General features: G+C 47.1%; 10 protein-coding genes across 10 annotated transcripts; 8 read left to right on the forward strand and 2 right to left on the reverse strand.

The window, feature by feature from the left end:
* Positions 1-3,103: 3,103 nt before the first annotated feature.
* On the forward strand, positions 3,104-4,078 carry AGABI2DRAFT_185635 (hypothetical protein; the record flags this gene model as incomplete). Its single annotated transcript, XM_006461314.1, has 3 exons — positions 3,104-3,553; positions 3,605-3,840; positions 3,898-4,078. The coding sequence occupies 3 exons, from the start codon at positions 3,104-3,106 to the stop codon at positions 4,076-4,078; spliced, it is 867 nt and encodes a 288-aa protein (XP_006461377.1).
* Positions 4,079-4,162: 84 nt separating this feature from the next.
* Positions 4,163-4,844, reverse strand: AGABI2DRAFT_136403 (hypothetical protein). Its single transcript, XM_006461315.1, has 4 exons — positions 4,658-4,844; positions 4,500-4,543; positions 4,354-4,422; positions 4,163-4,303 (listed from the first exon to the last, which is right to left on the reverse strand). Exons 1-3 carry the CDS (start codon positions 4,773-4,775, stop codon positions 4,357-4,359), a joined length of 228 nt encoding a protein of 75 aa, XP_006461378.1. The 5' UTR covers positions 4,776-4,844; the 3' UTR covers positions 4,163-4,303; positions 4,354-4,356.
* Positions 4,845-4,926: 82 nt separating this feature from the next.
* Positions 4,927-6,812, forward strand: AGABI2DRAFT_118277 (hypothetical protein; the record flags this gene model as incomplete). The annotated part of the gene is made up of 7 exons (XM_006461316.1): positions 4,927-5,062; positions 5,123-5,246; positions 5,299-5,512; positions 5,570-5,751; positions 5,807-5,843; positions 5,895-6,617; positions 6,687-6,812. 7 exons carry the CDS (start codon positions 4,927-4,929, stop codon positions 6,810-6,812), a joined length of 1,542 nt encoding a protein of 513 aa, XP_006461379.1.
* Positions 6,813-7,425: 613 nt separating this feature from the next.
* On the forward strand, positions 7,426-9,196 carry AGABI2DRAFT_136405 (hypothetical protein). Its single transcript, XM_006461317.1, has 5 exons — positions 7,426-7,816; positions 7,869-8,098; positions 8,162-8,377; positions 8,434-8,798; positions 8,853-9,196. The coding sequence occupies exons 1-5, from the start codon at positions 7,651-7,653 to the stop codon at positions 8,962-8,964; spliced, it is 1,089 nt and encodes a 362-aa protein (XP_006461380.1). The 5' UTR covers positions 7,426-7,650; the 3' UTR covers positions 8,965-9,196.
* A 292-nt stretch (positions 9,197-9,488) lies between these two features.
* On the forward strand, positions 9,489-15,053 carry AGABI2DRAFT_118279 (hypothetical protein; the record flags this gene model as incomplete). Its single annotated transcript, XM_006461318.1, has 10 exons — positions 9,489-9,692; positions 9,748-9,804; positions 9,863-9,898; positions 9,949-10,560; positions 10,608-11,252; positions 11,307-12,496; positions 12,547-12,619; positions 12,672-13,083; positions 13,133-14,393; positions 14,447-15,053. 10 exons carry the CDS (start codon positions 9,489-9,491, stop codon positions 15,051-15,053), a joined length of 5,097 nt encoding a protein of 1,698 aa, XP_006461381.1.
* Positions 15,054-15,375: 322 nt separating this feature from the next.
* On the reverse strand, positions 15,376-16,823 carry AGABI2DRAFT_178560 (hypothetical protein). Its single transcript, XM_006461319.1, has 5 exons — positions 16,586-16,823; positions 16,457-16,530; positions 16,292-16,406; positions 15,778-16,223; positions 15,376-15,682 (listed from the first exon to the last, which is right to left on the reverse strand). The coding sequence occupies exons 1-5, from the start codon at positions 16,737-16,739 to the stop codon at positions 15,395-15,397; spliced, it is 1,077 nt and encodes a 358-aa protein (XP_006461382.1). The 5' UTR covers positions 16,740-16,823; the 3' UTR covers positions 15,376-15,394.
* A 709-nt stretch (positions 16,824-17,532) lies between these two features.
* On the forward strand, positions 17,533-19,026 carry AGABI2DRAFT_192887 (hypothetical protein). The gene is made up of 5 exons (XM_006461320.1): positions 17,533-17,789; positions 17,840-17,908; positions 17,958-18,156; positions 18,217-18,594; positions 18,648-19,026. Exons 1-5 carry the CDS (start codon positions 17,709-17,711, stop codon positions 18,878-18,880), a joined length of 960 nt encoding a protein of 319 aa, XP_006461383.1. The 5' UTR covers positions 17,533-17,708; the 3' UTR covers positions 18,881-19,026.
* A 60-nt stretch (positions 19,027-19,086) lies between these two features.
* On the forward strand, positions 19,087-20,424 carry AGABI2DRAFT_192888 (hypothetical protein). The gene is made up of 9 exons (XM_006461321.1): positions 19,087-19,135; positions 19,195-19,228; positions 19,280-19,319; positions 19,382-19,605; positions 19,669-19,685; positions 19,743-19,841; positions 19,897-20,081; positions 20,144-20,291; positions 20,343-20,424. The coding sequence occupies exons 1-8, from the start codon at positions 19,101-19,103 to the stop codon at positions 20,278-20,280; spliced, it is 771 nt and encodes a 256-aa protein (XP_006461384.1). The 5' UTR covers positions 19,087-19,100; the 3' UTR covers positions 20,281-20,291; positions 20,343-20,424.
* Positions 20,425-20,803: 379 nt separating this feature from the next.
* AGABI2DRAFT_192889 (hypothetical protein) lies at positions 20,804-22,250 on the forward strand. The gene is made up of 9 exons (XM_006461322.1): positions 20,804-20,961; positions 21,013-21,046; positions 21,096-21,141; positions 21,209-21,435; positions 21,492-21,508; positions 21,610-21,646; positions 21,704-21,765; positions 21,819-22,003; positions 22,056-22,250. The coding sequence occupies exons 1-9, from the start codon at positions 20,918-20,920 to the stop codon at positions 22,166-22,168; spliced, it is 765 nt and encodes a 254-aa protein (XP_006461385.1). The 5' UTR covers positions 20,804-20,917; the 3' UTR covers positions 22,169-22,250.
* A 115-nt stretch (positions 22,251-22,365) lies between these two features.
* AGABI2DRAFT_185642 (hypothetical protein) lies at positions 22,366-26,005 on the forward strand (the record flags this gene model as incomplete). Its single annotated transcript, XM_006461323.1, has 9 exons — positions 22,366-22,467; positions 22,538-22,867; positions 23,003-23,903; positions 23,951-24,027; positions 24,081-24,191; positions 24,243-24,554; positions 24,609-25,083; positions 25,142-25,416; positions 25,468-26,005. 9 exons carry the CDS (start codon positions 22,366-22,368, stop codon positions 25,645-25,647), a joined length of 2,763 nt encoding a protein of 920 aa, XP_006461386.1. The 3' UTR covers positions 25,648-26,005.
* Positions 26,006-26,466: the final 461 nt, after the last annotated feature.

The following is a 26,466-nucleotide window of genomic DNA, read 5'->3' on the forward strand; positions in this document are numbered from 1 at the left end:
CTCTGCAGTGTACTCACTACTATATGCAGCCGTATGTGAATGGGCAAATCTCGCAAATGTTGTTCATAAACTTCTGGTTTTCAGGGTTGACCGATACAGCACATTTTGCTCATAAGCATTTCGGCTTCAGTGACTCGCTTGTGTTGAAGGAGTAGCCAAGGAATAGGGGTCGGTTGAAGAGATTTCCGAGCGCAGCTACCACTGGCACAGCAGTAAGTCGCGTGTGATGGGTCCAGTTTGAAACGTTGATCAATCAAATGGGGATTCAAAACTTTGATTGCTTCTTTGGTCGGATGCTATAATTATACATTTCAGAGTCCGCGTCGACCCCGCGATGTCCATTACGGTAACTGCGGATCGGCATAGAATCTCATTCAACAACTTCCATCCGACCAAAAGTATTTTACAATGCCCAAATCGATTCCACCAAGAAATACCTATAACATTTATTGAGCAAGTGTCCTGGACACGCTAATTGATGCGTGACAGATGCGACATTGAACGCGCGTCATAACATGCACCTGAGGTGAAAGCAGAACAAACTGTTGTGAATGTGATTGGTGAGCTGGGAAAATATATTAACCCACTCAGGTCAAAATATAATGTCGTGGAGAGCAAAGTCCTTGTCTCGACGAGAAGTTGTTGGAACGGTCATTTTTGCTCAGTATTGTGCCGTGCATGCGCTGTTCATGAAGTTTAAGAGGTGTCTTGAGTGAACATTGGATGACCGTATTAGTATGGTGGCTATCATCACTTAAGGAATATTGATTCTCATCACTCGGTCCAAATTGAAGATTTGAAGGGAAAAAGAAATCAATGCTCATAAAATCCGCTTCGGGACCGGCAGAGTAATCTAGCTTTCACCTTAATTTCCATTGAATTTGAGGATACGACATTCTTGGTTCAAAAATTTATGGACCTGTCAAAATGTGGAATTGTTAGTCTACCGTTTGAGCCAGAGTTTCATAGCCTCGGTTGAGTCCATTACCAAACATTTCCGTGGAATTTCCGTCTTCACGGTTCTTCTTCCGAAAGGCGATAGAAAGATCATGATCAATTTAACGGATGCGAATTATGAGACTCGGAATACTGGGACCGAGAAGGCGGGAGACATATTCTTCGAAATATCGAAGACCGATTCCGAGTCGCAGATGACAGTATGTAAGAATGCGGTATTGTTCTGGGTCGTATCACTAGTCAGAAATTTGGTCACACTCTCTCTTTCTTTTGTGCTTTTTGTGTTTTTTGTTTTGTTTTGGTGGAGCCTAAATGACTTTCGACAACCAGTGACTGGCTCACCATGCTACCCGTACATATGAGGCTAGTTCCTTAAGTCGGCTATCGCTCGTCTATCTCCATAGGCAATAGAAATGATGTCACATCCTCCTTCACACCTCGCGCAGAGGCTCAGTACCTGACCCGCTTTTTTTATTTTGCCCACCCGCCACTCCCCGTGTTGATTACTCTGTGCCTCTGCGCAGTCCCATGGCTCTCAAGCGAACAGAGAAGCTCACCAAGGGCGATCCCACCCACCCATTGCAGCTTCTTTTTGTCTCCCGGGGGAGGCATGCTGCAAGGTAGGAGAGCTGATCTGGGCTCTCGCCCATCTCTCGTGCAAGATTCATGTCCACTCAATTAGTCCCTCCGTCTTATTGACAATAGACACTATTGACAAAAACCGCACAAAAACTCAACTCTTCGCTTCGAAATTCCGTGACTCATGATCAAGGAAAGACCAATCGACCTCACATGTGCACCAATTTGACGACTAGCCATGTGGTAGGTTATGTTTTTCCAGGGGGAGCATTTTCACATTTTCGCGAAGCCGAGTAGAAGCTTTCCATCGGATGATGACACGCCCGACCACAGGAATCCATCGATCACACAGCATTAGGGTATGAGTACAGTTTGCTGAGAGTAATCCCTTTCCTCCGGATTGAGTCAGACCCTGGTCAGACGTCTAAATTCAGTGGGAATAGACCTCATGGCAATAGCAGAACGGCCCTGCTTAGTCTCCGATTGCATTTCTCTACAGCAAATAATGAACAATCCTCTGGTTGATAGTTAGCCGAGTTATGCTAGAGAGTAAACCCCCGCGCGCTAGGCGAGCAATTGAGGTTAACGTCATAAAGTTGAAGAGATTCTTCTTCCAAAACGAACCCGGACGATTGATTGAAATGGAAAGGATCATCAATACCGTCATGGCTTCTTCGATATGTCTTCGATCACCGGTCGTCGATTCATCGATCACACAACGTACGTAATAGCCGGGAGGCACGCGAACAGCACCTGAGTCTTGAAGTTGGTTCTTAAATTTAGTGCAGTTCATGTTCGCCGATCAATGAGACAGTGTTCTTGTTTTCTCTCCAACACCGACTATGCCTGCTCATGTTATTCCATTGTTCCATTTACAAGAGAAACATTTCATTTCACCGAGTGATGGTCTTAAGCTGTTTGTATTCAATTCATACCGGCCATCAATAATTTGTACTGCACTTATTAGCACTCGATGGATCGCATCGTGGTGAGGTCGGAAAGGGCGAGAGTATGGCGTGAGGTATAGCGGGAGTTTGAATATGGAAGTAAAGCTGCAGCCACCATCACTTAGCAAATATTGATACGGAAAGATGCTGTTTACTGACATTTGGACTTGGGGGCGGATTACCACTGCGTCAATATCGGACAATTCACTGCCCAGACGTAACAAACTCATCATAATGAATCGGCTTCACATCTCGTCTCCCTTCTCAATTCAAATAATTTATTTGATTGAGAGATTTCCGATCTCCAGGATTGGCTTTTGAGATTCAGTGACCTTCATCGCAATGCGGTTGAGCAATGCCCTATAAAAAGGAGTGCAATTCGTCGACCTCAGTCTCATCCTCAGCCAGTCTTCCATCCATTTGTCACACTCAGCCTCCTTTATCTACTCCAGATGTCTTCCAGCCACATCCAAGTCGCCATCTTTGACCACGCCAATGCCGTGCCGCCGCATGTCCTCACCGCCTTGGAAAAGAACGAACCCAACGCCAATTGCATTCTTCCAACGCTTCAGAAATCCCGTCAGCTCGAGTCTAGTGGTCAGAGACCGCCTCGTAGGCAGATGTGGGTGGTGTGTTCGTCGAAAAATTCCGCAGGTCAGATGGTGGTTGACTTCGTCCTCTCCATCACGGAAGGAAATATCGATTCATACCCACTCTTCTTCTCCACTTCACTCCCTGTCCGCCAGTTGACGCAGGACTTTGTCGTGCCAAGAATGCAGGAAATAGTGAAGGCGCTAGCCAACACCAGTATCCCCGTAGAGCGTGTCTACGCCGTCTATGGACCTGATACTCTTGCTAGAGTCTTTGCAAAGTGTTGGACGACAGCGACCGGTGTTGCCAATCTCAGCAATGCGCCGTATTACGCAGCTAAATTGAGTTTTTGCACCCGTGGATCGTTTAGGGACCGCCCGGTGAACATTCGTGGAGACTTCACCTTCGAAATCAGACCCGCTAATGTCAATGACATCCCACAAATTGCACAATGCAACTACGGCTTTGCCGCGGATGGGGCAAGTTTCATATGATTGCTCCCTAGACACTAGGCTCACCTGTTTCTTTAGCCACCATACACCCTCACCCAAGAAGGAGCCCATAGAGAGGCGAACTACCAAGTCGCCCACAACCTCATTTGGATTCATCGCATCACTCGGAGGGGAAGTTCAGTTAGTGAAGTCGCGTCAATTGTAGCATTCTCCAGGAACAGTACGAGGAACGCCACCATTACTAAGGTCTACACTGATCCCGGATGCCGTCGCATGGGGTGCGCTGAACGACTCGTTCGCGAGGTAACCAAATTGTAAGTACCTAAAAAGCACAGCAGACTGAAATGTGGCACTGATACCATTCTTTGCAGCCTCTTGGGAACCAAAGAGACTGTTTCGTTGTTCGTAGCACACGACAACCCAGGAGCCGCTCATGTATACAGTCGAGTTGGCTTTGTAGGTTTGAACCCGCAAGAAGGAAGTGTTCCCGGAGTCGACAACTGGACTGAGATAGGCTTCGACAGGAATGCTGTTCGTCTCGGCCACTGGTGAATGATCTTTTTTCCACACTATATTTCCGACGTATTCGGAGTCTGCCCGAATCCTTTTTCTTTAGAATTTCTCTGTCGTCTTTTAGAATGTGTTTAGAATGTGTCGTCTTTTAGAATGTTGTAGCTATTACGACATACGACCTGCTTGATTCGTTTGTTGCATTATCTAAGGCCCTCGGTCCAATGAAATATTGTAAACGGTCCATGAGTAAGGTAGCAGACGCCACTGAATTCATGTGAATTACACACATTACTGAGAATGTTGAAGATACTAACGCATCAGCTTGCCCTGCCCGGGATAGCGCTTTGCGCAGATTGTGCAAGTGACTTCTCCAATTTCTTTTGCTGAGAGTAGGAGGAACGGTGATATAGAAACATGTATCAGCTCTATAAGTGATTACGAGAGCCAACAGCATACGTACTTCTTCTGCTAGTCGCTCCGCCTCTTCACGACGTGCCATATACTTTCGTTACAGTAGTTTGCATCATAAAGTCAGAAGAAAAATGTAATGTGTTCGTACCTCTGTTGTGGCGAAAGGCATCAGACAGAGTTGGAGTGGCAAGTCAAACTAAAAATTACCTTTTCCGCGTTCCATGCGGGCATTATGACCAGCATATCCCAGATAAAAGCCATATGCGGTTATTCCAACGAGTGAAAACAGGAGGCCTCTATGGGCAAGGTCAATTACAGGCAGCATTGGGATCTGGGTTTGGAAAGGGATTCAAAATTCCGAAATTCGACAATGATCGGCGAACTTGGAATACTGTTTGTCAGTGTTGTGTTTTGATGTCGGACGTCCTGCAAGTTATTGCCCCTGCTCCTTGTTTTGACGATCTCGTAATTGTCAGATGTCCATCCCGAACTTTCTTGATTGGTGCTCAAACAATGGGATTATCATTGACCCGAGAATTTGTATCTGCCATAATGAGGAGCGGGGAGTACATGTGGTCGCGAAAGAAGTTCCTATCCCCTTGGGTGATACATGTAAGTAGAATAACTGTCATGGTTTTTGAGTTCTAGGCTGATTTACTTCGAGTTTTACAGTGGTCCGGATACCCAAAGATGCCGTACTTTCTGCAAAATCATGCACCCTCTCGAACCGTATACCTTTCGAGCTCCATGGCCGTGGCGCACAGTTAGGATTGGCGTTCGCTTTGTACTCAGAGATGTACATTTTTTCCCTATAAAAATGGTTTGCAATGCTGATATCGGAGCCTTAGTCTTCTAAACAAACATGCTTCTCGGTGGTTTGGTTATCTACAATCATTGCCATCTGTGGATCTTCCTCTATTCTGGGAATCTGATCCTCGGAGCAGAACAAGCGGAAAATCACATCACCTTGACCCCGATACTGAGGATCTACTTTTATGGTTTCGCGGCACAGAAGTAATGAAGCTGCTCCATAAAAAAGACGGTGACAATCAGACGGTGCCCGTGAGTTTTGCTATCGAAACTCGCTAAGTCTTATTCTCTATTCATCATTCTATACAGGAAAGTATCGATCATTACTATCATCACAGTGTGCTACCTATATTACTGCAACCTGATGTCCGAGACGGCCTTTCACTAGAACCTGATTTAGCCGCTTTTAGGAAAGCATACTCTCTTGTTTCATCGAGGGCTTTCTTCCTGGACTCCTATCATGGTTTGGCAATGACGCCTGTTGCCGATGCGTACGTGCCTCAAATTTTCTGTTCTCGCGCCGTGTAATTCATAAACTCGGTTTAGTTTCAACCATGCACTTGAGAATCACGTTCACATAGAGGTATTTCAGTGCCAGGCAATCTACTGCGCGTGATGCTTATTCATGGCTCAGAGCGAGTTTTTTGTTTGTCCAGAATGCGGCTCGTTTCGTGAATGTGAACATGACGATGACGATGACGACCACATTCGATCTTCGCAATGGATGGATGGAACCCACGATCTTTACTATGAAATGGTATCTAATGCCGAAATACAGCCAAATGAAGAAGTGTTTAACACTTACGGCGAAGGGCTATGCAATGCCCAACTCTTGGTACAATACGGCTTCATCCTTGATCCTAACGACAATGACGTCTTGAATTTCGATATGAACGAAATTCGTACCCTATTTTCATCCCAAGATGTCAATTCGGAGGTTCCGTTATTCGACGACGCAGAGTTAATCTCACACAACGATCTGTTCAAGGATTCCGACCTAGTCTCTCCACACATCCATTCTCCTTCCAAAGATACAAACTTCTGCATTGATAGCGACGGAAAAATCTCCTTCCAGCTCTGGATATTCTTGTTAAAGCACTTGTGTCGGAGCCAAAATGTTTCAAGTTGGTTTCGAGCGGAAGTCCTTCGGACACTTATTACGACTCAAGCCATTTTGGAGAACATAATCCGGGATGACGAATCACACTCTACCGAAAACGGAAATGTTGAATTAGATCCCGCTAGAATCGCGATGCTTGTTGAAATAGCCCAGGCAATTGTGCGACTATGTGAGATGAGAAAGTCGGCTATCGGACACCCTAACCATGTTGACGAGAATCTTGGAGAATTGCTTGATGTGAGTCAGGATGAATCCTGATAACTTTTAATTTGCACTAATGGAACCGTCTATGTCATGATCCGACAGGTTGTTCCGGAGAATAGAAGGCGATTCAGGCTTGCGTTATCGGTGCTTATGGTCGAGCAGTCTATCCTGGATAGTTGTCGATTCAAGTGGCTCGATTTTGTTGCGACTTTTGGTCTTGACATCTGATAGACCAGTAGGCTTTTGCCTTTCTATCGGATGTAGTTAGTTCCCAGCGCAATCCAAGAAGTTCTGAGGCGCGCTATTCATATTTTGTATTACGGACCGTAATGTCATGTGTACACACTTCTTTGATCAAGCTCTCGAAATAGACGGTATATTCGCGCAGTTGAGTGTGGGGTGGCGACTGCCTTGGCGTTAATCACAAATCGGCACTCAATATTTGCATGAGTTACTAGTTATTGCACTTGTCTACTGGAACGTTACTGCTGGCGATGGTGGTAGTCTATGCACAGCATTCAAATGGTCCATATGAGCAACTGATCCGCCATGCCTGTTAGAGTGTCCGACAACGAATCAACGCTGAGGCCGCCATGCAGCCAGTTCTGCAACGTTTTTTGCAGGGGCAACATGATCTGGTAGCGGTGTATTCAAGAAAAAAAAGTCTGTATCTAGTTGACAGGGAAGCCCTTGCATGAGTTGCATCCATTGTGCCAGGATTGTTAAGCCTTGTTCTAGTTACCCAACGACGTTGTGCTATATTTAATCTATTTGGTTGGGTCGATCGCTGTGTTTGTCCACCTGCCATATCGGATCACTAATAATCGAACAATTGCCACCTCCTTCTCTCACCCAGCTACTGCTATCGCGTTTTCTGCCTTGTTTTCCTTACTTTCGTTACACGACCACCTAGGGGATAGTCGCAGGACATTCGTCTCTTGGGCAGCACATTCAAAAATTGGCAATGATACCGGATGTGGCGGCAACACAGGCACCTTCACCACCCGCATCTGCACACTCAATTAGGTCGTCTATAACACTCTACGAACAAGCAGAAATTATTTCCATGGAACGAAACAAACCAAAAGAGGAGCCGATGGAAATACTGGCCGAGGATCCTCCGCCTGTTGTGGAACGCCCAAAACCGAGACGGACCAAGGGTCACTATAGACTCACGGATTTCATTATCCAACGGACGCTTGGAACCGGAAGCTTTGGACGCGTTCACTTAGGTGTGACCTACATCTTCTCACTGATTAACTGTTCTCATGTTTCTCCATTAAGTGCGCAGTAAACATAATCTACTTTTCTACGCCATCAAAGTCCTGAATAAAGAGCGAGTGGTGAAGATGAAGCAGATAGAACATACGAATAATGAGATGCAAGTGCTGGAACAAGTGCAGCATCCATTCATCATCAACCTGTGGGGAACCTTCCAGGATGCGGCAAATCTATATATGGTGATGGATTTTGTGCCTGGTGGAGAGCTCTTCACGCTATTACGGAGGTCAAACGTAGGTGCTAATCTATCATATACCCCTCAGCAAAACTTACAACTTTTCGCGGTGTCGTGGTAGAGATTTCCCGACCCTGTTGCTAAATTTTACGCGGCTGAGGTGGCCCTAGCGCTGAACCATTTACACTCGCTTGATATCATTTACCGGGATCTTAAACCTGAGAACATATTACTGAGTGCAGATGGCCATATAAAGGTGGCTGATTTTGGGTTTGCAAAGGTCTGTGCGACGACGACATGGACTCTTTGTGGTACTCCTGACTACCTGGCCCCCGAGGTAAGAGACGTTTGTTACTTATGAAATACTGATGGAACTTCATTTACCTTGTGTAGATTGTGAACCAACAGCGCTACAACAAGAGTGTTGATTGGTATGCCCTCGGCGTGTTAATCTTTGAAATGTTATCAGGACTACCTCCATATCACCAGGCGGAGCCTAACCACATGATTCTCTACGAGAGAATCACCAGAGGACCAACCTACATTCGATGGCCGACGCAATTTGACCAAAAGGCTACAGATATCATCCGCAAACTAATGGAATCGGACCCCTCGAAGCGATATGGAAACATGCAACATGGCGCTGGCGACGTTTTTGCCCATCCCTGGTTCCGAGAGGTAGACTGGGCCAAGTTGGCAGGTAGAGAGATCACTGCACCATATCTTCCGCGAATCTCGGGTGATGGGGATGCTAGTGCGTAAGTGCACAAGACTTCCAAATTACTGGCTGGCTTATTGACCTGTAGCGACAGATTTGAAAAATACCCGGATGACCACGCCGCAGATATGTATGGGCTTCCCGGGCCTGATCTGTATGGCGAGGCGTTCCCCGGATTCGAATATGCCACAACCGAGACGGTATAATGTGCAGGACGCAGTTCCGTCGAATCGTATGGGGATATTGGTTCTGAGCAGTCGAAAGTATATATCCGGAGGTCAGGAGAGACGACTCCTTTTTACGTCAACACGTGAATCCCCAGCCTGGCGGCCGCCTTGGCCCTGGCCTGATAATGACCATGATTTGCACGAACAGATACCACGGACCTTGTATATCTTCATGTGTACGAAATCTAATAAGAATTCTTGTTGCTGCTCGTGGAATGTGCATGTGTGTAAGAGACCAAACAAAGTGTATCAGACTCCGCAAAAATAATGCCTGACCAATCCAACGTTGGCCACAACCATCCATCTCGTCCTCAAAACCACCGACAACTCCCCCAAATTCGCACTCGGCCAGCCAGTAGCTTCCACGCCATCCAAAAATCACCCAAAACCGTCGAGGAATTGCCCAGGACCGCTATCATCTTGTTTGAAACGCCCGTGACGCGTACTTTACGGGATTGCCATTGGCGCTATATATGAATGGCAGACATTCTACAAGTGCTGAGATGGGCGCGAAGGCGGCGCCATCATCGAGAACTCTGCGGAAGATGACAAGCGACAGAGATCTTGACGACCGGTGCGCAGCTGGCGCTGGGAGAATGATGAAGCCCGAAGATGTTACGGAGGAGGTTTTGAAGGCTGAACGTGCTGTTATGTTGCAAGCAATGCAGACTCGCATGGAGGAAGTACTCGAGCGGCATGACACTATGGTTCGTGCAAATTGTCTCCGTTTTTCTCGATGATATTCATCCCCGTGTGATATAGGTTCGCGAGCTGTTTCATTTGGACGAATACAAACTCATGCTCACGTATGACCCCCGAGTTTGTCGAATGCTTTTTTGTGTCACTGTAAGCCGCTGACGGGGTGCTGATGTCGCAGGCTGCCAAGGCAGACAATTCTCAAGATTTCATCAAGGTGCGTGGCACAGCGTTCCTTTCTCTTACCTCCCGCCAATGTTATTATAGTACAAGGCTCCATATGATCTCATCGAGAAAGTTGAAGAACAAGCCAGCCCTGCTAAGCGAACTCGAGGGGCGCGCTCTGAACAACTTTCCATCACATCTGGATTCCCACTCTCACCGACCAAATCACCGCAGAGACCGTTGAAACGCAATAATTCACAGGGCGGGAAAAGCAAACTTCCTCCCCTTGCAATACATGATATTAAATCTTCGAGGCAAGCAAAGGTTGTCGGCAAGAAAACCAGATCTGCAAAAGATAATACAGCTGAAGAAGCTGTGAGCATACCAAGCGTCCCCTCTACTCTTAAGACCCACTCCAAGAAACAAAAAAAAGGTGAAGAAGAGCGTTCAGTCTTGTCGACTATTGGTGTGCACCACGCTACTTCCACGATTCCTTCGTCGGTATCCGCTCCTTCTACACGACGGACGCGAGCTAGAGATATTATAGCTGCGAAAGCCCTGGAAAGAAAATCCGTGGAATTACCTGTTCAGGAAAGTGGTCGCGAAAGCGTGTCTATTGCCCTTGGCCGTCGGAGCAGCAGGCGGAGAGAGGATACTGGGCTGGAGCCCCCGCCAAAGAGACTCAAAGTTTCTGTGGAAGAATCTTTGGACCCTGTGAGCCCACCTTGTCAATTCCTCGTACCATGATCTGACTGTGACAGGAGGCTGTTAAATCAAAATCAGTTTCGCATACTTCCGGGCCTGCTGCGAAAATTTTCAAGATCAAGGCCTCCAGATTTGACGCATCAGCCTCATCATCTGAGAATGCAACTCCCATAACTCTGAGAAATATCAAGCGTGTCAAGCTTCTTGTCACACCTTCCCTTTCACACCACAAACAACGACCTCCACCCTCGAAATTTAAAAGATCTCTCAGTCGTTTTCTTACCTCATACCGGACACTTGGAAGCGAAGAAATCAGTGATGAAAAATTCGCTTCAGCCACAATGGCCGAGGCGCGAATACGTGCCCAAGAAGCCGATTTCCGTCATCAAGGACGCTTTATCCCCGGTACTGATGTACTTTTTGGTTCTGATCCTAATGTTGCGGCTTATGATCCGCCGAAACGCGCAACGAGGGATGTATGGGATGATATCATGGCAGAGGTTGTAATTGCACGGAGTAGAGTACCGAAGAAAAGTATTGGACAGCAAGTGTCTTCGCAGATTGCGAGTAGAATTCAAGCATATTGGGATGTACAAGAAGTGAAGAGGGATAGAGCGAGAGCACAGGAAGAGAAGAAGTTGAAAATTCTTGCAAAATCAACCATGAAACTCGTTAATGCTGAATGGAGAAAAGCAGTATATGTATGTCTTTTCTCTTGTATCAGAGTTGCAATGCTAACGTGGGTTTTCTTGTAGCATGTACGAGATGAAAACCGGCAGAAGCTGGAAGCTGAGGAGCGTAGACGCGGACACGAGCATCTTGATGCTATTCTTGATCAATCGGGCCAGCTTTTGGAGACGCAACAGGGTGATTTGACCAGAGCGAGGAGTTTATCGAGTGGTTTGGATCTAGGAATGGATGAGTGGGGTCGAGATGATGAAGATGGAAGTGAGACTGATGAGGCATCCATTGGAGCCAGCGACGATGATGAAGTTGGGGTTGGCGCGAGTATTCAGGTTGAATTAGACGATGAAGTCTTACCATCGTCTATTCGGGAGTCCTCGGATGTTGATGAAGCGGAGGAGAGGGGGGAGGAAGGGGAGGAAGGGGAAGAGGCAGAGGCAGAGGCAGAGGCAGAGGAAGAGGAGGAGGAAGGGGAAGGGGAGGAGGAAGGGGAGGACGGGGAGGATACTGGCACAAATCTCTTGCTGGGTCCAGTGGTTGAGGCGTCTGCTGATAATTCTCAACCTGAGTTGGGAGATGTTGAAATAGAGCCTAGTGTTGGTGAAATGCCTCCGACGCTGTCACTGCCTGAAAAGGCAGACCAAGACATGCCGACAGAATCACAGTCAACAATTCTTCCAGAGTCACCTTTGCTTGGAGGCGTGAAAGAAGCTTTACTAGAAGATGGGGGAATTCTCATTTACCCACCGCTAGACAAGTCCTCACCTAATCATGCTGCAATGGAAGTGGATACAACCCCAGTAGAGGAAGAGGTTGGTCAGGTAGAGATCGACGGTGAGCAAGACACATTGTCAAGGAAAGAGGAGGAAGAGGAGGAGGATAGTTCTATGATGGCTAGAGCTGAGGAGGAGGAAGAGGAGGAAGGAGAAGCATTGGCACAGACAGTTACGAACGGGCCGATAGAGACGCGGGAAGCTGTCGAGGTAGATGGTGCAGCTCAAGTAGACGGAGAAGTAGTACCTGAGGGTGGCATGGAGGAACCAGAAGATGAGGAGGCGAAGACGACGCAAGATGTACTACTACCCGAGTATCTACGACCCTTCGCTGTTACACCAGTAGAGTGGGACGCTGAAGAAAAAGTCAAACCTCCTGCACTTCTTCGCGGCGTTCTGCGGCCCTACCAACAAACTGGATTGGAATGGCTTGCTAGTTTGCACACGAACAATCTCAATGGCATCCTCGCTGATGAGATGGGTTTGGGGTACGTCTCGACGCTCTCGTGCATTCGTGAAGATCACTTATGGTCCCTAGGAAAACCATTCAAACTATTGCCTTGTTGGCCCATCTCGCCTGCGATAGGGGGATATGGGGTCCCCACCTCATTGTAAGGCTCATATCTTCCTTCGATAGTATCAAAGAGTTTATGTAACTTTCAGATTGTTCCAACCAGTGTGCTGCTAAATTGGGAAATGGAGTTCAAGAAATTCCTGCCTGGGTTCAAGGTGTTAAGTTATCATGGGACGACGAAGCGGAGAAAAGAGCTGCGACAGGGCTGGAACGATAAATATCATTTCAACGTCTGCGTCACCTCCTATACCCTCGCCAGCCGTGATGCGCATATTTTCAAGCGGAAACCTTGGTATTATATGATCTTGGATGAGGCCCACATGATCAAGAACTTCAGATCTCAACGGTGGAATATCCTCCTCATGTTTCGATCCTTCCGACGCTTACTACTTACCGGCACTCCTCTGCAAAATAACCTCACGGAACTCTGGGCATTACTGCAATTTCTGATGTCTGGATCGAATTTCGCCAATTTAAAAGAATTTGGTGATTGGTTCTCGAGTAAGTTCTATTTTGCTAGATCCGGATTTGTTGCTTATTGGAGTTGTAGATCCTCTGGAGAAGGCCATTGAGATGGGAAGTATTCTTGATGACGATACCATGCAGCGTGTTACCAAGCTACATACCGTCCTGCGCCCGTATCTTCTCCGCCGACTAAAGCGTGACGTGGAGAAGGAATTACCGCACAAATTCGAGCATCTGGTTCTCTGTCCTCTATCCAAACGCCAGCGGTTTCTCTATGACGAGTTTATGTCCCGAGCTCAAACGAGAGATGACCTTGAGTCGGGTGTTTACCAAAGGATTGCCAATATCCTCATGCAGCTTCGGAAAGTGTGCAACCATCCCGATCTCTTTGAGGTTCGCCCTATTGTGACGTCTTTTGCAATGCAGCGGTCAGCAATTACAGACTTTGAGATCAAAGAGCTGTTGGTTCGGAAACGATGGTTGGAGGCAGAGGATGAGAAGGTTAACCTTTGCCTCTTGGGTTATCAATTCATTGATCAACAGGAAGAACCCTTGCTCACCGCGATGGAAACGCGACGGCTATCAGCTTCTTCCCAACTACCACATATCAATGACCTTCCTGGTGAACCACCGCCAAAGGATACGCGGACCATTGCTGGGTATAAACGTTACAAAGCTTACATGCAAGACGTGGATACTGTTTCGCGATGGAAGCATAATGCCTACCTCAACGACCTCAGATGCTCTCGGACACCTATTTACTCTTCCGAACTGTTATCATTGGCTAGGACGATGTACCAACCTCTTCGTCCGCTATCGACGATGAGCCTTCGACAGAATTTCTTGACTGTTGTTCAGCCTGTTCATAAAGCTGTATTTTCCTACAAAGAACGGGCCGAGACAATGAAGGATGAAATTCGGACATTTGCCGTTATTACACCTTCCGTCGTTGCGCTGGATCTTCCTCGACTTGCTCTAAAGGGTTACGAAGAACCAATAACTGCCCAACCACTCGAGTTCGATGAAATTCTCCATCCCGCCAGCGTCAAACTTCAAATTGCGTTTCCTGATCCGTCTCTCCTCCAGTACGACTGTGGCAAACTCCAGCAGTTAAAAACGCTATTGCAAGAGAAGAAAGCCGGTGGACATCGCGTGTTGATATTTACCCAAATGACGCGTATTTTGGATTTATTGGAAATTTTCTTGAATTTGCATGGGTATCTATACTCGAGGCTTGATGGTGCGACTAAGATCGAGGACCGGCAATACATTACGGAGAGATTCAACGTGGATGCGAGAATTTTTTGTTTCATCGCGTCCTCGCGGTCCGGTGGTGTTGGTATCAAGTAAGCATCATTATGCTATTACACAACTGTCCTTGCTCACGCGATTTATTCAGCCTCACCGGGGCCGATACTGTTGTGTTTTATGACAGTGACTTCAATCCTCAAATGGACAAGCAGTGCGAAGATCGTGCGCACCGTATTGGTCAAATACGCGACGTTCATATCTACCGATTTGTATCCCAATATACCGTCGAAGAAGCCATGTTACGGAAAGCCAATCAAAAACGCTCTCTGGATGATCTCGTGATACAAAAGGGCGCGTTTGATTGGAGGACGATCTTCAACGATGATGAGGGTGACGTTCTAGACCCCGAGAACAAAGTATTGACAAAGGCTCTTGGCGAATTCGAGGATGCGGAAGATGCACATGCGGCTGCTATTGCGGCTAGGGAGGAGTATGCGTTAGAAGGTGCGGATAATGATGATTTTGGTGCGGAACCCAGTGAGAACGTGGAGAACACAATGAGTCGATCACGTACTGGGGCTGATGGTGGTGATCAAGTGGAGGAGGGACTTGGTGAAGCTGTTGTAAACGACATGGACACCGGAGCAGCTGAAGAGGAGCAGGAGGATGAAGAGGAAGGTGGTACAGTAGTTGACTATATGTTGACTGTTGTGCAGCGCGAGTACGACGACTTTTTCAAGGACTGGCGCTTGTAGATCTTTGACTGCGAATTCTCCATCTATCTCACCGTGACACCCCCCGATGCCATGTTCATATTAAACCTCTTCCATTAGAGAATTTTTGGGTTGTTGATTCTAATAGCTACATTATCAAACTAATTAATTCTGTAATACATGCAGCTGAAGAATACTTGTGCAGGGCGCGAAATGTATATCATTAAGCCATACGACAAAGCAAATGGTGGGCAGACAGTTGAAAGCGAGTAAGACAGCGTATAAAACTTTGCTCATTAAGGGGGAAAGCGCAAAAAATGGCGATATGGTGGTATAGGACTGAAGGGTTTTACGTTTATTCTTCATAATGTTTTGCGCGAGAATCAGTCTGCGGATGGATTTTCGAATGCGACATCAAGCACACGAGAAAGGTTCTCGAGTTTCGTTTCATAAGGCGCGAAGAGTGCTTTGAATTCTGCTGCTGTCTTGGGCGGCTGGGCCGTCTCATGACTGCCTTGAACAGCATCAGAACAAGCCTCGACAATTCCTGAGAAAATGGTGCATGTTGTGAGCGAATTGGCAACCGACGCCGCCGTAGATGGATTTGCTCCTCTTGTTGTTTGTGAATTGACCTGTGTGGCTGGAACAGTGGGTGTCGGCGGAGGGGATAACTGTAGGTCACAAAAGTAAGATGTGTGGCTAACGGGGAAAAGAAACCCGATCGCGATCTAGCTTAAAAAGAAAAACTTGCCTGTGAGTGGATCACTTGATCATGAAGAGCAGGTGCTGGAATGAAATTCGTCGAGGACTGATCGCGTGGTTGCTGAAATTGGGCGATCATGTCACGTCCGGAATCTGTAGCCTTTGCAAGCGTGGGAGTATTGCATTCATTCTTCATAAACTTAGGTGACCCTCCATTATTTGCAGCAGGGGCAGGTTCAGGGGTTAAGGAATTAGCTGGTGTGGGTAGGCGTTGGATTGGCAGTCCGGTTTTCAATCTGTGAAGAGCACTTTGTTCGGCATCGATTTGGGATTGGCCGACATCCTGGGGGGCTTTCTCCACTAAGATTACGTGGATTGCATGAAGAAGAACTGCTCTAGAAACGTGAAAGAGCGATGCCCAGGTGTCTAACACCTCAGGGCTAGGATTGGGTGTTGCATTGACTAAAGTTTGTAGTTTGTGAAGGTTGTCCTGGCCGAAAGACACTATTGCTTTGGGCAAAGTAGACATATACAATTCAGAAAGATACAAATGGGGCAATTTGGGAAAACAGACGTACGAGGCGTTGATGATGTCGTTGATTGTCGGAGTGCTTGTTTTTGGAGCAATGTGCGCCGCCGCTGAAACCAGCTTGAGATAGAATTGTACGAGATCTCCTGATTATTCTGTGCATTCTTTGGATATTTATAAGATGCAAGCTCTTCTTTGAGACGCATATACGAACTCTGACTCGGTCCAACAACGTATTGAGGGTATGGGACGTTGGATGCGTGTCTTCTGGATGAAGTCGTTGATAATCTAAGACGAGTAACGTTCCATCAATTAATAAAACATGGGAAAAGAGCACAATTACCTTTCAGGATTAGAATCCCGGCTTGGTTGAGCTTGCGCTTGCCAACTGTATATGTTTCTGCCAACATTATATCGAAGTGAGATACGCTTTTGCAAAGCTCTCTCGTAGTGGAAGGGCCTGAAGTGTTTTGGAACTGAGTGACATCAGCACTCATGACGCGTTTTTGCAATTATAGACCTTGAACAGAATCTTTTGAATTCTCGGTAGTCTGCAGGTGCCCCAAGAATGTGGGAGGAAGCAGAAAGAGAGGACTATCTGTCCAGGCACCTGGGTATTTATGGGCTGAGTTGTTTTTGAAAAGAAGGCAACTTGACACACCTTTGTTTACACTGTGCTTCATTTATTTATATTTTTTCCAAAACGATCCAATGTATTACCTCATTTGCTCTAGCCGAGGCCAGGCAAATCAAGAACAAGAAGTTTTCAATTCAATTAGAACTTGGTTACAACCAATGGGAGTTGAATGGGAGACGACAATACATTTCAAAATCACTCCGGCACGTAGCGACCGCTCTCATTGGCTGCAGAATGTGTCACCTGAGACAGTAAAAGTAAACAAATTTGATTATCAAATCAATCGAATCGATCATCGATCAGTGCAAACTCATGGACGAGCCTAGACTGTAACTGACTAAGACTTGTATCAGCGGCAACAGCACGATAGGTGCGTGGCTTTGTACGTACTGCAGCAAGTTTCCTGCATCCCTAATTCGCATCCTCAGCCACTGTCAGGAAACCGATCCAATTGAGAATTCAAAGTCATGTGATTCCATCTGAGCTTGCTTACATAATAAGTAATCCAATATTGCGGGATAATCCGAAGCCAAGGCGCTTGTCCTATCCTGTTATATCTTATCACCAACCGACGGGCGGAGTGGAAAAAGAGCGGACATCCGCAGTGCGTAGGGAGGAGATGAGCGGCCTTTAGCGGATGAATTCGGTGGCTAATTCGGGTGGTCCATACATAAAACCAGGCTGGCTGCCATTCACATGTTAAATCCGCCCAGAAGAGCAAATTCCGCGTCATACTATTTAGTTATAATGCTGTCGCCGACTCCTCGTTCTCCTATCTGAAGTCTTCACCACAAATCCACCCCCCATTAGTCTCGCTCGTCGTTGAGTCATGTCCAGGAACAGTCGCAAGAAACCCGTTGGGTTTGCTACCCATATCACCGCTGGTGGCATCGCCGGTGCATGTGAAGCCGTATGTCGTCCACCAGCCTTGTTTGAGATGCATACTCATCCCCCATAAAGCTCGTATGTCAGCCCCTCGACACCATCAAGGTTCGAATGCAACTTTCAAGGTCCGGAAGAACACCTGGAGTAAATCAATGATCTTTCATCTCTGCTATCAACTAATGAAGTTGTGCAGACGAAGGCACGAGGATTTATCGCCACTGGTGTCAACATTGTGAGCCGCGAGACACCTCTCGCCCTCTACAAAGGTCTTGGTGCGGTGTTGTCGGGCATTGTACCTAAGATGGCCATTCGTTTCGCTAGTTTCGAAACATACAAGGGTTGGTTGGCAGACAAGTCTACAGGAAAGACTAGCGTTGGAAACATCTTCATCGGTATGTCTCGCAGTGTATTGGTATGTTCTTGATATTTACCGGATACATCACTTTCAATAGCCGGTTTGGGTGCCGGTACAACAGAAGGTGTTCTGGTTGTCACTCCTATGGAAGTTGTCAAAATTCGATTGCAAGCTCAACAACATTCACTGGCCGACCCATTAGAAGCACCCAGATACCGCAATGCTGGTCACGCAGTGTACACTATCATCCGCGAAGAGGGTATAACCACACTGTATCGTGGTGTTTCCCTCACCGCTCTACGTCAAGCCACCAATCAGGGAGCTAATTTCACGGCGTATCAAGAAATTAAGAAGTTTGCGCATCGAATGCAGCCCGATCTTGCTGAGCTTCCGTCATATCAGCACATGGTTATCGGTCTCATTTCAGGTGCCATGGGTCCGTTTTCAAATGCTCCTATTGATACCATCAAAACTCGTGCGTCTTCACGTTAATCTCCGAGCGCTGATGTTGATCATGCGGATCTCCAGGCCTTCAGAAAGCGACCGCAATCCCTGGTCAGTCAGCTATCCAACGGATCACGGCCATTGCTTCGGACATGTGGAAACAGGAAGGTTTCCGGTCTTTCTATAAGGGTATTACTCCTCGCGTGCTTCGCGTTGCTCCCGGTCAAGCTATTGTATTTGCGGTTTACGAACGTATCAGCATTATGATCGAGAAAATGCGACCGACGATACGGGAAGATGATGGGTTTTCCGAATGATGGGACTACTTTAATTATTTCGGCATCCAGCTGTCGACAAACAGACGATACACTAGCATTTTTCTGTGATATCTGTTATGTTCATTCTGGTGTACTATAGTGCACATCTTGTATAGAATTTGCATTGCAATCATGTAGCATTGCCAAAGCGGAAAACCGTTCCGCCATCATCCGAATCCGGACTGGGTCCGAACCTTCACCAACTTGATTTGTGGACACAATGACAGCCAAGCGTGCTGTCCTTGTCCTTCATGGGTAAGCTCAGGCCTTCTGTCATAGCACTCATTCACGAAATTATGCATTCAATTTCGTAGATATTCGCAAAATGCAAACATCTTCAGTAAACGCGTACGTCACTTGTATGATCCTTGACGGTTTTTGACACACATATATACATAGCTAGGCGCATTGAGGAAAGAAGCCAAGGATGTTGAGCTTGGTATTTCATCTCCTTCAATCTGTATGTCGTGGTCGCGTCTGAGTGCACTCGTACCCATCCAGTCTTCATCGATGCTCCCCACATCTTGCAACCCGTTGATGTCACTGGTGAACATGTCAACAATCCTGCGCTCAACTTCGAACTCAGCACCACTGAGCCACCTGAACAAGATCCTGAGCTCATCGCTCGTGCATGGTGGCAACCTAATCCCGAAAGAACCAAGGGTATCGGGTTGGCGGATAGCCTTGCGGTGGTCAAAGATGTCCTCCAGAAGAGAAAGTTTGATGTCAGTTTATTTCGCTCGTCATTTCAAATGCGATTAGGGGTTTAGACAGAGCTTCATGAGTAGGGTGTTATGGGTTTCAGGTGAGCATTTCATTTTACATGTGACTTGGAGTGTCGGGTTCTCAGTGTGGACTCTAGTCAAGGTGCAGCTTTTGCTGCGATCATTGCTGCTCTTTTGGAGAAACCGGAAACCTATCCTCCTTTTCTAGTGGATGGCAAACCTCCGCATCCACCGATGTGTGTCCTTTCTCGTAATTTTTACCTCCTATTGTGACGGATCTATTCTTCCTAGGCAATTTTGTATCGCAGTCTCTGGGTTCAAACTGACCGATCCCATTTGTGATGCCATATTTACACCTTCATTCTCGACTCGTACGCTTCATGTCCTTGGGAGGAACGATATTATCGTTATAGAAGAGCGATCGCGGAAGTTGATCGATGTTTCAAGCAACAAGCGGGTTGAAGAACACGATGGAGGTATCAATATTAACTTTTGCGCCCGTTGAATACGTTAATCTCATGTTTGTTCCTTCCTGCAGGTCATTTTGTTCCATCGCAAGGCAATTGGCGCAAATTTCTGGCAGAATTTTTAAGAAATCCGTTTGGTGATATACCCTCTCCTGGCAGAGTTGCTGTGTCTGCAACGCCATCAAGAACTGCGACGCCTATTTCTTAGGATTTTAGGAAGTAAGGTTGTTCCGTTCTGATTATGCGATCTCTCATGAACTCTCTTTGCAGCATATCTACTATTGTTATTAGTTGTCACTGGATATATGTAAAAACTTGGAAAGAAGACAAGTGTTCGAGACTAAGCTTCCAGATTAGACTTTCCATCGGACTCTAGATCACGCCTGCCCTGTGAGAAGAACACTTCCGAATTTTCGGACTCCAGACTTCTGAGTATGAGAGTCAGGTAGTTTTAAGGTGAGCTACAAGCAGCTCCGCACAAACGCCGTGTTCAAAGGAAGCTTTTGTCATGTATTGGAAATGACAGTACAGACAGCTCAGCTGAAAGGCAGAGAGACTCTGCCAATAATGCGCGGGCGTACAGTCCAATCCATGAATTTACATATGGCCACGGGGGATGAATGCGCACCACCGGCAAACTACCGGCTATTGTAGAAGTGTCAACCGGAAACACAACATCAATATTGATTGTATCGATATATATGGGTATTTATTCATTGAACGTCCCTTCCAGCCTTCAGGTTGGATTGTAACAGCCACCTTCCAGTGAAGAGGGAATCTAGGAATCGATACTTTATCTCCGCTGTAGCCAACTCATCTAGGTGATCTGTGCTATTTGGATCGAGATGCCGACGCCGATGCCGAGGAAGCGAGTCCTCATGTTGCATGGGTGAGTCTTCATGCATCTCTTGTCGCAGAAATTTGAATTGTGGATGTCTAGATGGACGAAGAATGGCCAGGCTTTTAAGGACAGCGTGAGCTAGAGCTTTCAGGATTCTCTCAATTCTCTAATGAACTTGGAAGTTGGAACCTTTCTGTCGAGAATGCGAGTCAAGGGGAATTGAGCTAGGTATGTTGCTTCATGTAGATGCTATCTTTGATGTAACTGATTGTGACCAAACACCGATTTTTAAAAGTATTTGTTGACGCGCCACATGGTGTCAGCGTGGAGGGGAGAATGCAAACATGGAAGACAGCTAGGCGAACCACGCAACATGACCCTGATGATCCATGGTTGAAAGAACTTTTAGCCGAGTCCGATAGTAGGACTTGGTGGGATTACAGTAAGGAAGTGACAGTGGCTTTAGGGCTCGATGATTCGATGAACACTGTCAAAAAGGCGCTAGAGAAGCAGAGATTTGATGTAAGTGTTGATGACTACAAGGCTTCGCATCACTAATCAGATTTGTTTGATCTTAGGGGGTTTTTGGATTCAGGTGGGCCCAAACTTCCGATCATTGGATATGGCAGCGGTAACATGCGATACTTGTGCCGTAGTCCAATGCCTGTCCATTACAGTTCATTGATTTTCACATAGTCAGGGTGCGGCTGCTGCTGCTATTGTCGCTTCGATCGTAAGTGCTGTTTATCATTTTTGCGGTGGTCAAACCCCTGATTAAGCCCATGTATAGCTGGAGCGTCCTTCTATGTATCCCTCTTTCCTTTGCGACGGGAAGCCCATCCACCCCCCTTTGTAAGTGTTTATGTGCATAAGCTGTTCTTGGATAGCACTGACGGAGAGGAAAGGCAGTTCTGTGTCTGCATATCCGGATTCAGGTTGATTGATCCCGTGGCATCAAGAGTTTTAACGACATCATTCCAGACACCAGCACTACATATTGCTGGGAGACTGGACGATGTTGTGCCCATGCCAAGATCGCGAGCCTTGATGGACCTGAGTGAGAGAAAGCGTGTGATCATACATGACGACGGTATGAAGAACTCGTAGTCTAGATTCCACTAGTGACTGACGCATGTCGGCAGGTCATGTTGTGCCGCTAACGGCACCATGGATCGCTTTCTATTGCGATTTTATCCAGAAAGTGTCACTGGACGCTCCTGCGCCGGTGCAAGAGACCAGACCTGCGCTACTTTAAGATAGATAGAAATACACATGCGGAGCTTATCGATACGGGGTGTAGAGAGTTCTGCGAGGTAGACTGTGACTGTGACGTTGATCAATAGGTGTACACAAAAGATATGAGGATATTGCGCTCATTACTGGCCTCGCCGCCACTCTTGTCTTCTCCCCACTCACAATTTCCCGGCTGTCCTTTACGCGTCGTCTGAAAAAATGTCTCCGTGGACTCCCCAGCCCCAAGGCCTGGAGGAAATTTTGCGCACCATCCATGAGTCTACCGACATGAACATCACCGTTCAGCGGTCCATCACACAGGCAAGTCTCTCTCCCTGCTTTCGCTCTTTAGCCCTCAGGAGCCTCATCTTTGTGTGCATCGGAACCACAGAAACTCAACTCCTTTACGCGTATCCCCGAGTATATCGCCTATCTGGCTTATATTCTTAGTGCTATGACCGACCAGGAGGATCGCATACGCACCATCGCCGGCTATCTGCTAAAGAACAATTCTCGCCTCATCTTGCAAGCCCCAGCTGAGGTTGCTGACTATGTCAAGGCTGCGGTGTTGAAGGCCTTCAATGATTCGTCGATCATGATTCGTAACGCCGCGAGTCAGGATATTGTCGCTTTCCTAGGCGTCCTTGAGCCCAGAAACTGGCCAGAATGCTTGCAGCAGCTGGTGAACGCGTTGGATGCCTCCGATTTGGATAAGCAAGAGGTGAGCGACCCTTGAACACGTAATGTCCTCGGGCCCGACCTACCCCATGCTGCCCAACCCCGTTGGCCTTGGGGGTCGCCGCGTCATCCCGGCAGGGAACATTAGCGTTATCATGTTTACTAAACGCCCTTCCAGGCTGCGTTCAATGCTCTAGAAAAAGCTTGTGAAGATTATCCACGCAAAATGGACGTTGAGATCAATGGGACGAGGCCGCTTGACTACATGATTCCCAAATTCCTCATGCTCTCTGAGCACAATTCAGCCAAAATGCGATCACACGCAGTCGCATGTCTTTCGCATTTCATCCCCCTCAATTGCCAATCTTTGTTTATCCATATCGACAACTTTATCGCTTGTCTGTTCAAGAGAGCGTCAGATGACGATCCCTCTGTGCGGCGTCACGTCTGCCAGGCCCTCGTTCTCCTCCTTGCAGCCCGTCCGGAAAAACTTATGCCTGAAATGAACAATGTTGCGGAGTATATGCTCTATTCTACGAAGGACAAGAACGAAAACGTCGCATTGGAGGCTTGCGAGTTTTGGCTTACATTTGCAGAGGATGCTGATCTCGCTCCATATCTACACCCGCTTTTGGGGAAGGTAGCCCCAGTGCTGTTGGATTGCATGGTTTATGGAGAGGATGACTTGTTATGGTTAGAGGGTGACGCGGAGGATGCAGCCGTTCCAGACAAAGAGTCTGATATCAAGCCGCGCCATTATGGAGGCAAAGCACATGGCCTGGAACGTGAAAGTGCAGATCCCGATCAACAACAAAAACCTCGCATTGGTGCTTATGGCGAGGAGACCATTGATACTGACGACGAAGACGATTACGATGACTACGATGATGATTTCGCAGAGGAGATGTCGACGGAGTGGAACCTGCGAAAATGCGCTGCGGCAGCTCTCGATGTTCTCGCAGTCAGATTTAGTGGCGATTTACTAAACGTTCTCCTCGGGCCGCTGAAAGAAAAACTTTGGAGTGAAGATTGGCTGCAGAGAGAAAGTGGTATTCTAGCTTTGGGTGCCATGGCTGAAGGTATGTGGATTCTGTCCTGGTCTCTGTTCCCTTTAATCACGCATTAGTAGGTTGCATTGAAGCCATCGAGCCCCATCTACCGACGCTGATACCATACCTCATTCAAACACTCAATGAACCAAAAGTATGTGATGTGTCATTAACCCATCTCAGTCCTCTCTCTGACCGTTTTCGAAGCCCCTCGTGCGGTCAATTACTTGTTGGACCCTTGGGCGCTATGCGAGCTGGTGCACTCAGCCAATATCAGAAGAGCATAAGCGAAATTTCTTTATCCCCACTATGGAAGGTGTACGTTATGGTTGCAACTTAAGGTTGACTGTGGCTGATTCGCACTTCTAGCTCCTTCGTATGGTTCTGGATAATAATAAACGCGTCCAAGAAGCCGGCTGTAGCGCTTTTGCTACTCTCGAAGAGGATGCTGGACCAGAGCTCGCTCCTTACTTGGAGCCCGTTCTTCGGAATTTAGTATTTGCTTTCGAGAAGTACCAGCACAAGAACATGTTGATCTTGTACGATGCCGTCGGTACTTTGGCTGACGCTGTTGGTCGTGCGTTGGCAAACCCTACCTATGTGGAGATCTTGATGCCCCCATTGACCAATCGATGGGCAAAGCTAAAGGATAATGACGAAGACTTGATTCCTCTGTTGGAGGTGCGTATTTCCTTGCCTTGTTGATGGGAACCATCTGAGTGCGTGCGGTGTTAGTGCCTTGCTTCCGTGACCATTGCCATGGGCCAAGCATTTTTGAATTATGCAGGACCAGTCTTTGAGCGATGCAACAATATCATTCATCAATCCCTCCTTGCCTACCAGGCTTTCCAACAGAATCCCGACCTTGACGAGCCTGGAGGCTCATTCTTGGTCGTTGCGCTCGACTTGCTTTCCGGCTTGACTCAAGGTCTGGGAATGGCGTTGGAGCCCTTCATCACTAATAGCACACCAAACATGTTGAGTCTGTTGACCTTCTGTTTGAAACACCCGCAGGCCCCTGTCAGGCAATCAGCGTATGCATTGGTTGGTGATATGGCAATGGGATGTTTTGTATTGTTGCGTCCCCACATGCCAGGCATTATGCAGGAGTTGATTCTGCAGCTTGATCCGGAACCTAAATTTGAGTTCATCAGTGCTTCGAACAACGCCGCCTGGTCCGTTGGAGAAGTTGCTTTGCGTTACGGCCGAGGTGAGCGTTACTTTTGTATTGTAGGTGAGGACCTGATGCTGACCTCTGTTCGTTGAAGATGACGCCGAGTTCCAGCAATGGGTGAATCCGCTGATTATGCGCCTCATTCCCATTCTTCTGCACCCCAAAGCACCTAGAAGTTTACATGAAAATGCCGCAGTTTCCATAGGTCGTATTGGGCTTATGCACCCCGTTCTTGTCGCACCTCGTCTACCTGAGTTTGCTCAGGCTTGGTGTCAAGCTTTGTATGAAATTCGTGATAACGACGAGAAAGATTCTGCTTTCCGTGGGCTATGCACGCTGGTACAAACCAATCCCGCCGGTATCGCCAAGGTACGCGCTTGCCTAGTTTAATCGAATAATACTGACGTAGTCGTGTTCCAGAGTTTATTATGGTTTTGCAATTCGATCGTTCGCTGGAACCAGCCTTCACCGGAACTTAACAATATGTTCAGCACGTTACTTCAAGGATTCAAGTCCCACGACGAGCCAGGATGGGCGGCCCAGATGGCCTCATTCCCTCCTGTTATTCGGGACCGATTGGCTGCTCGGTATGGTGTTTAACTCCTTTCGAAGGCGAAATACCTGCGCAGCTTCAGCGTTGGCTTATCAATCATCGTTTTGGGGTTGTAATCTGCATGAATGACGAGCGAATATGGTTTTACTGTGGACTATCGTCTTCAATTTTTATCACGCATCATCTCATGCCAACTTTCGCTATCTGTCCTCTTTCTCATCTGTGCTCTTGTTTCTGATCCTCCTTTTTACCTCTCTGGTTTTGTCACATCGGGAACTTTTCTTTCCTTCCTTTCCCCAGCCGCAGGAGCCTTCTCACCTTTCCGCCGCCCCGCCCCTACCTCCACCCCAACTCAATCCGCATTGCTCCGAATTTCTCATCAAACCTGCCCCGTCCTGGCATTTTCCGCTTTGTATCTCCCGGATGTTTCATTTTTTAGGTAGTTAGTATAGTGTAGCTTTGAACCCAATCCATGACTCAGTGATTGGAGGTTCGAACCATTACAGAGCAGCGACACGATTTTTTGTTTTCGTTGTGCTGCCGAGGATCGACCTCTATTTCAATCTTATACCAATTTTTTTAGGTAGCATTAGTAGTAGTTACATAGTAGATAGTCAGTAGTATAGTTTTCACTCGATTCTTTTTAGTAGATAGGAATTTCGCGACAGTTTTTGTTTTCTTCTTCCCGTCCCCACCACCCCTTTTCTTTGAGCTTCCTAGGCTGGTTGTATGGTTTGGTCTTCGGATGTTTTATGACCTATGTTTCCTTTTTTCGGATAAGTGGAGAAGGATTAATGTGGCAATAATGAAGAAATTTCAAGGTGTGTGCAATTGTAGCCGTTGAATAGAGTGACGATGTTGTGTAT

The sequence above is a fragment of the Agaricus bisporus genome (assembly GCF_000300575.1).
Source record: "Agaricus bisporus var. bisporus H97 unplaced genomic scaffold AGABI2scaffold_5, whole genome shotgun sequence".
NCBI classification, from domain to species: Eukaryota; Fungi; Basidiomycota; class Agaricomycetes; order Agaricales; family Agaricaceae; genus Agaricus; species Agaricus bisporus.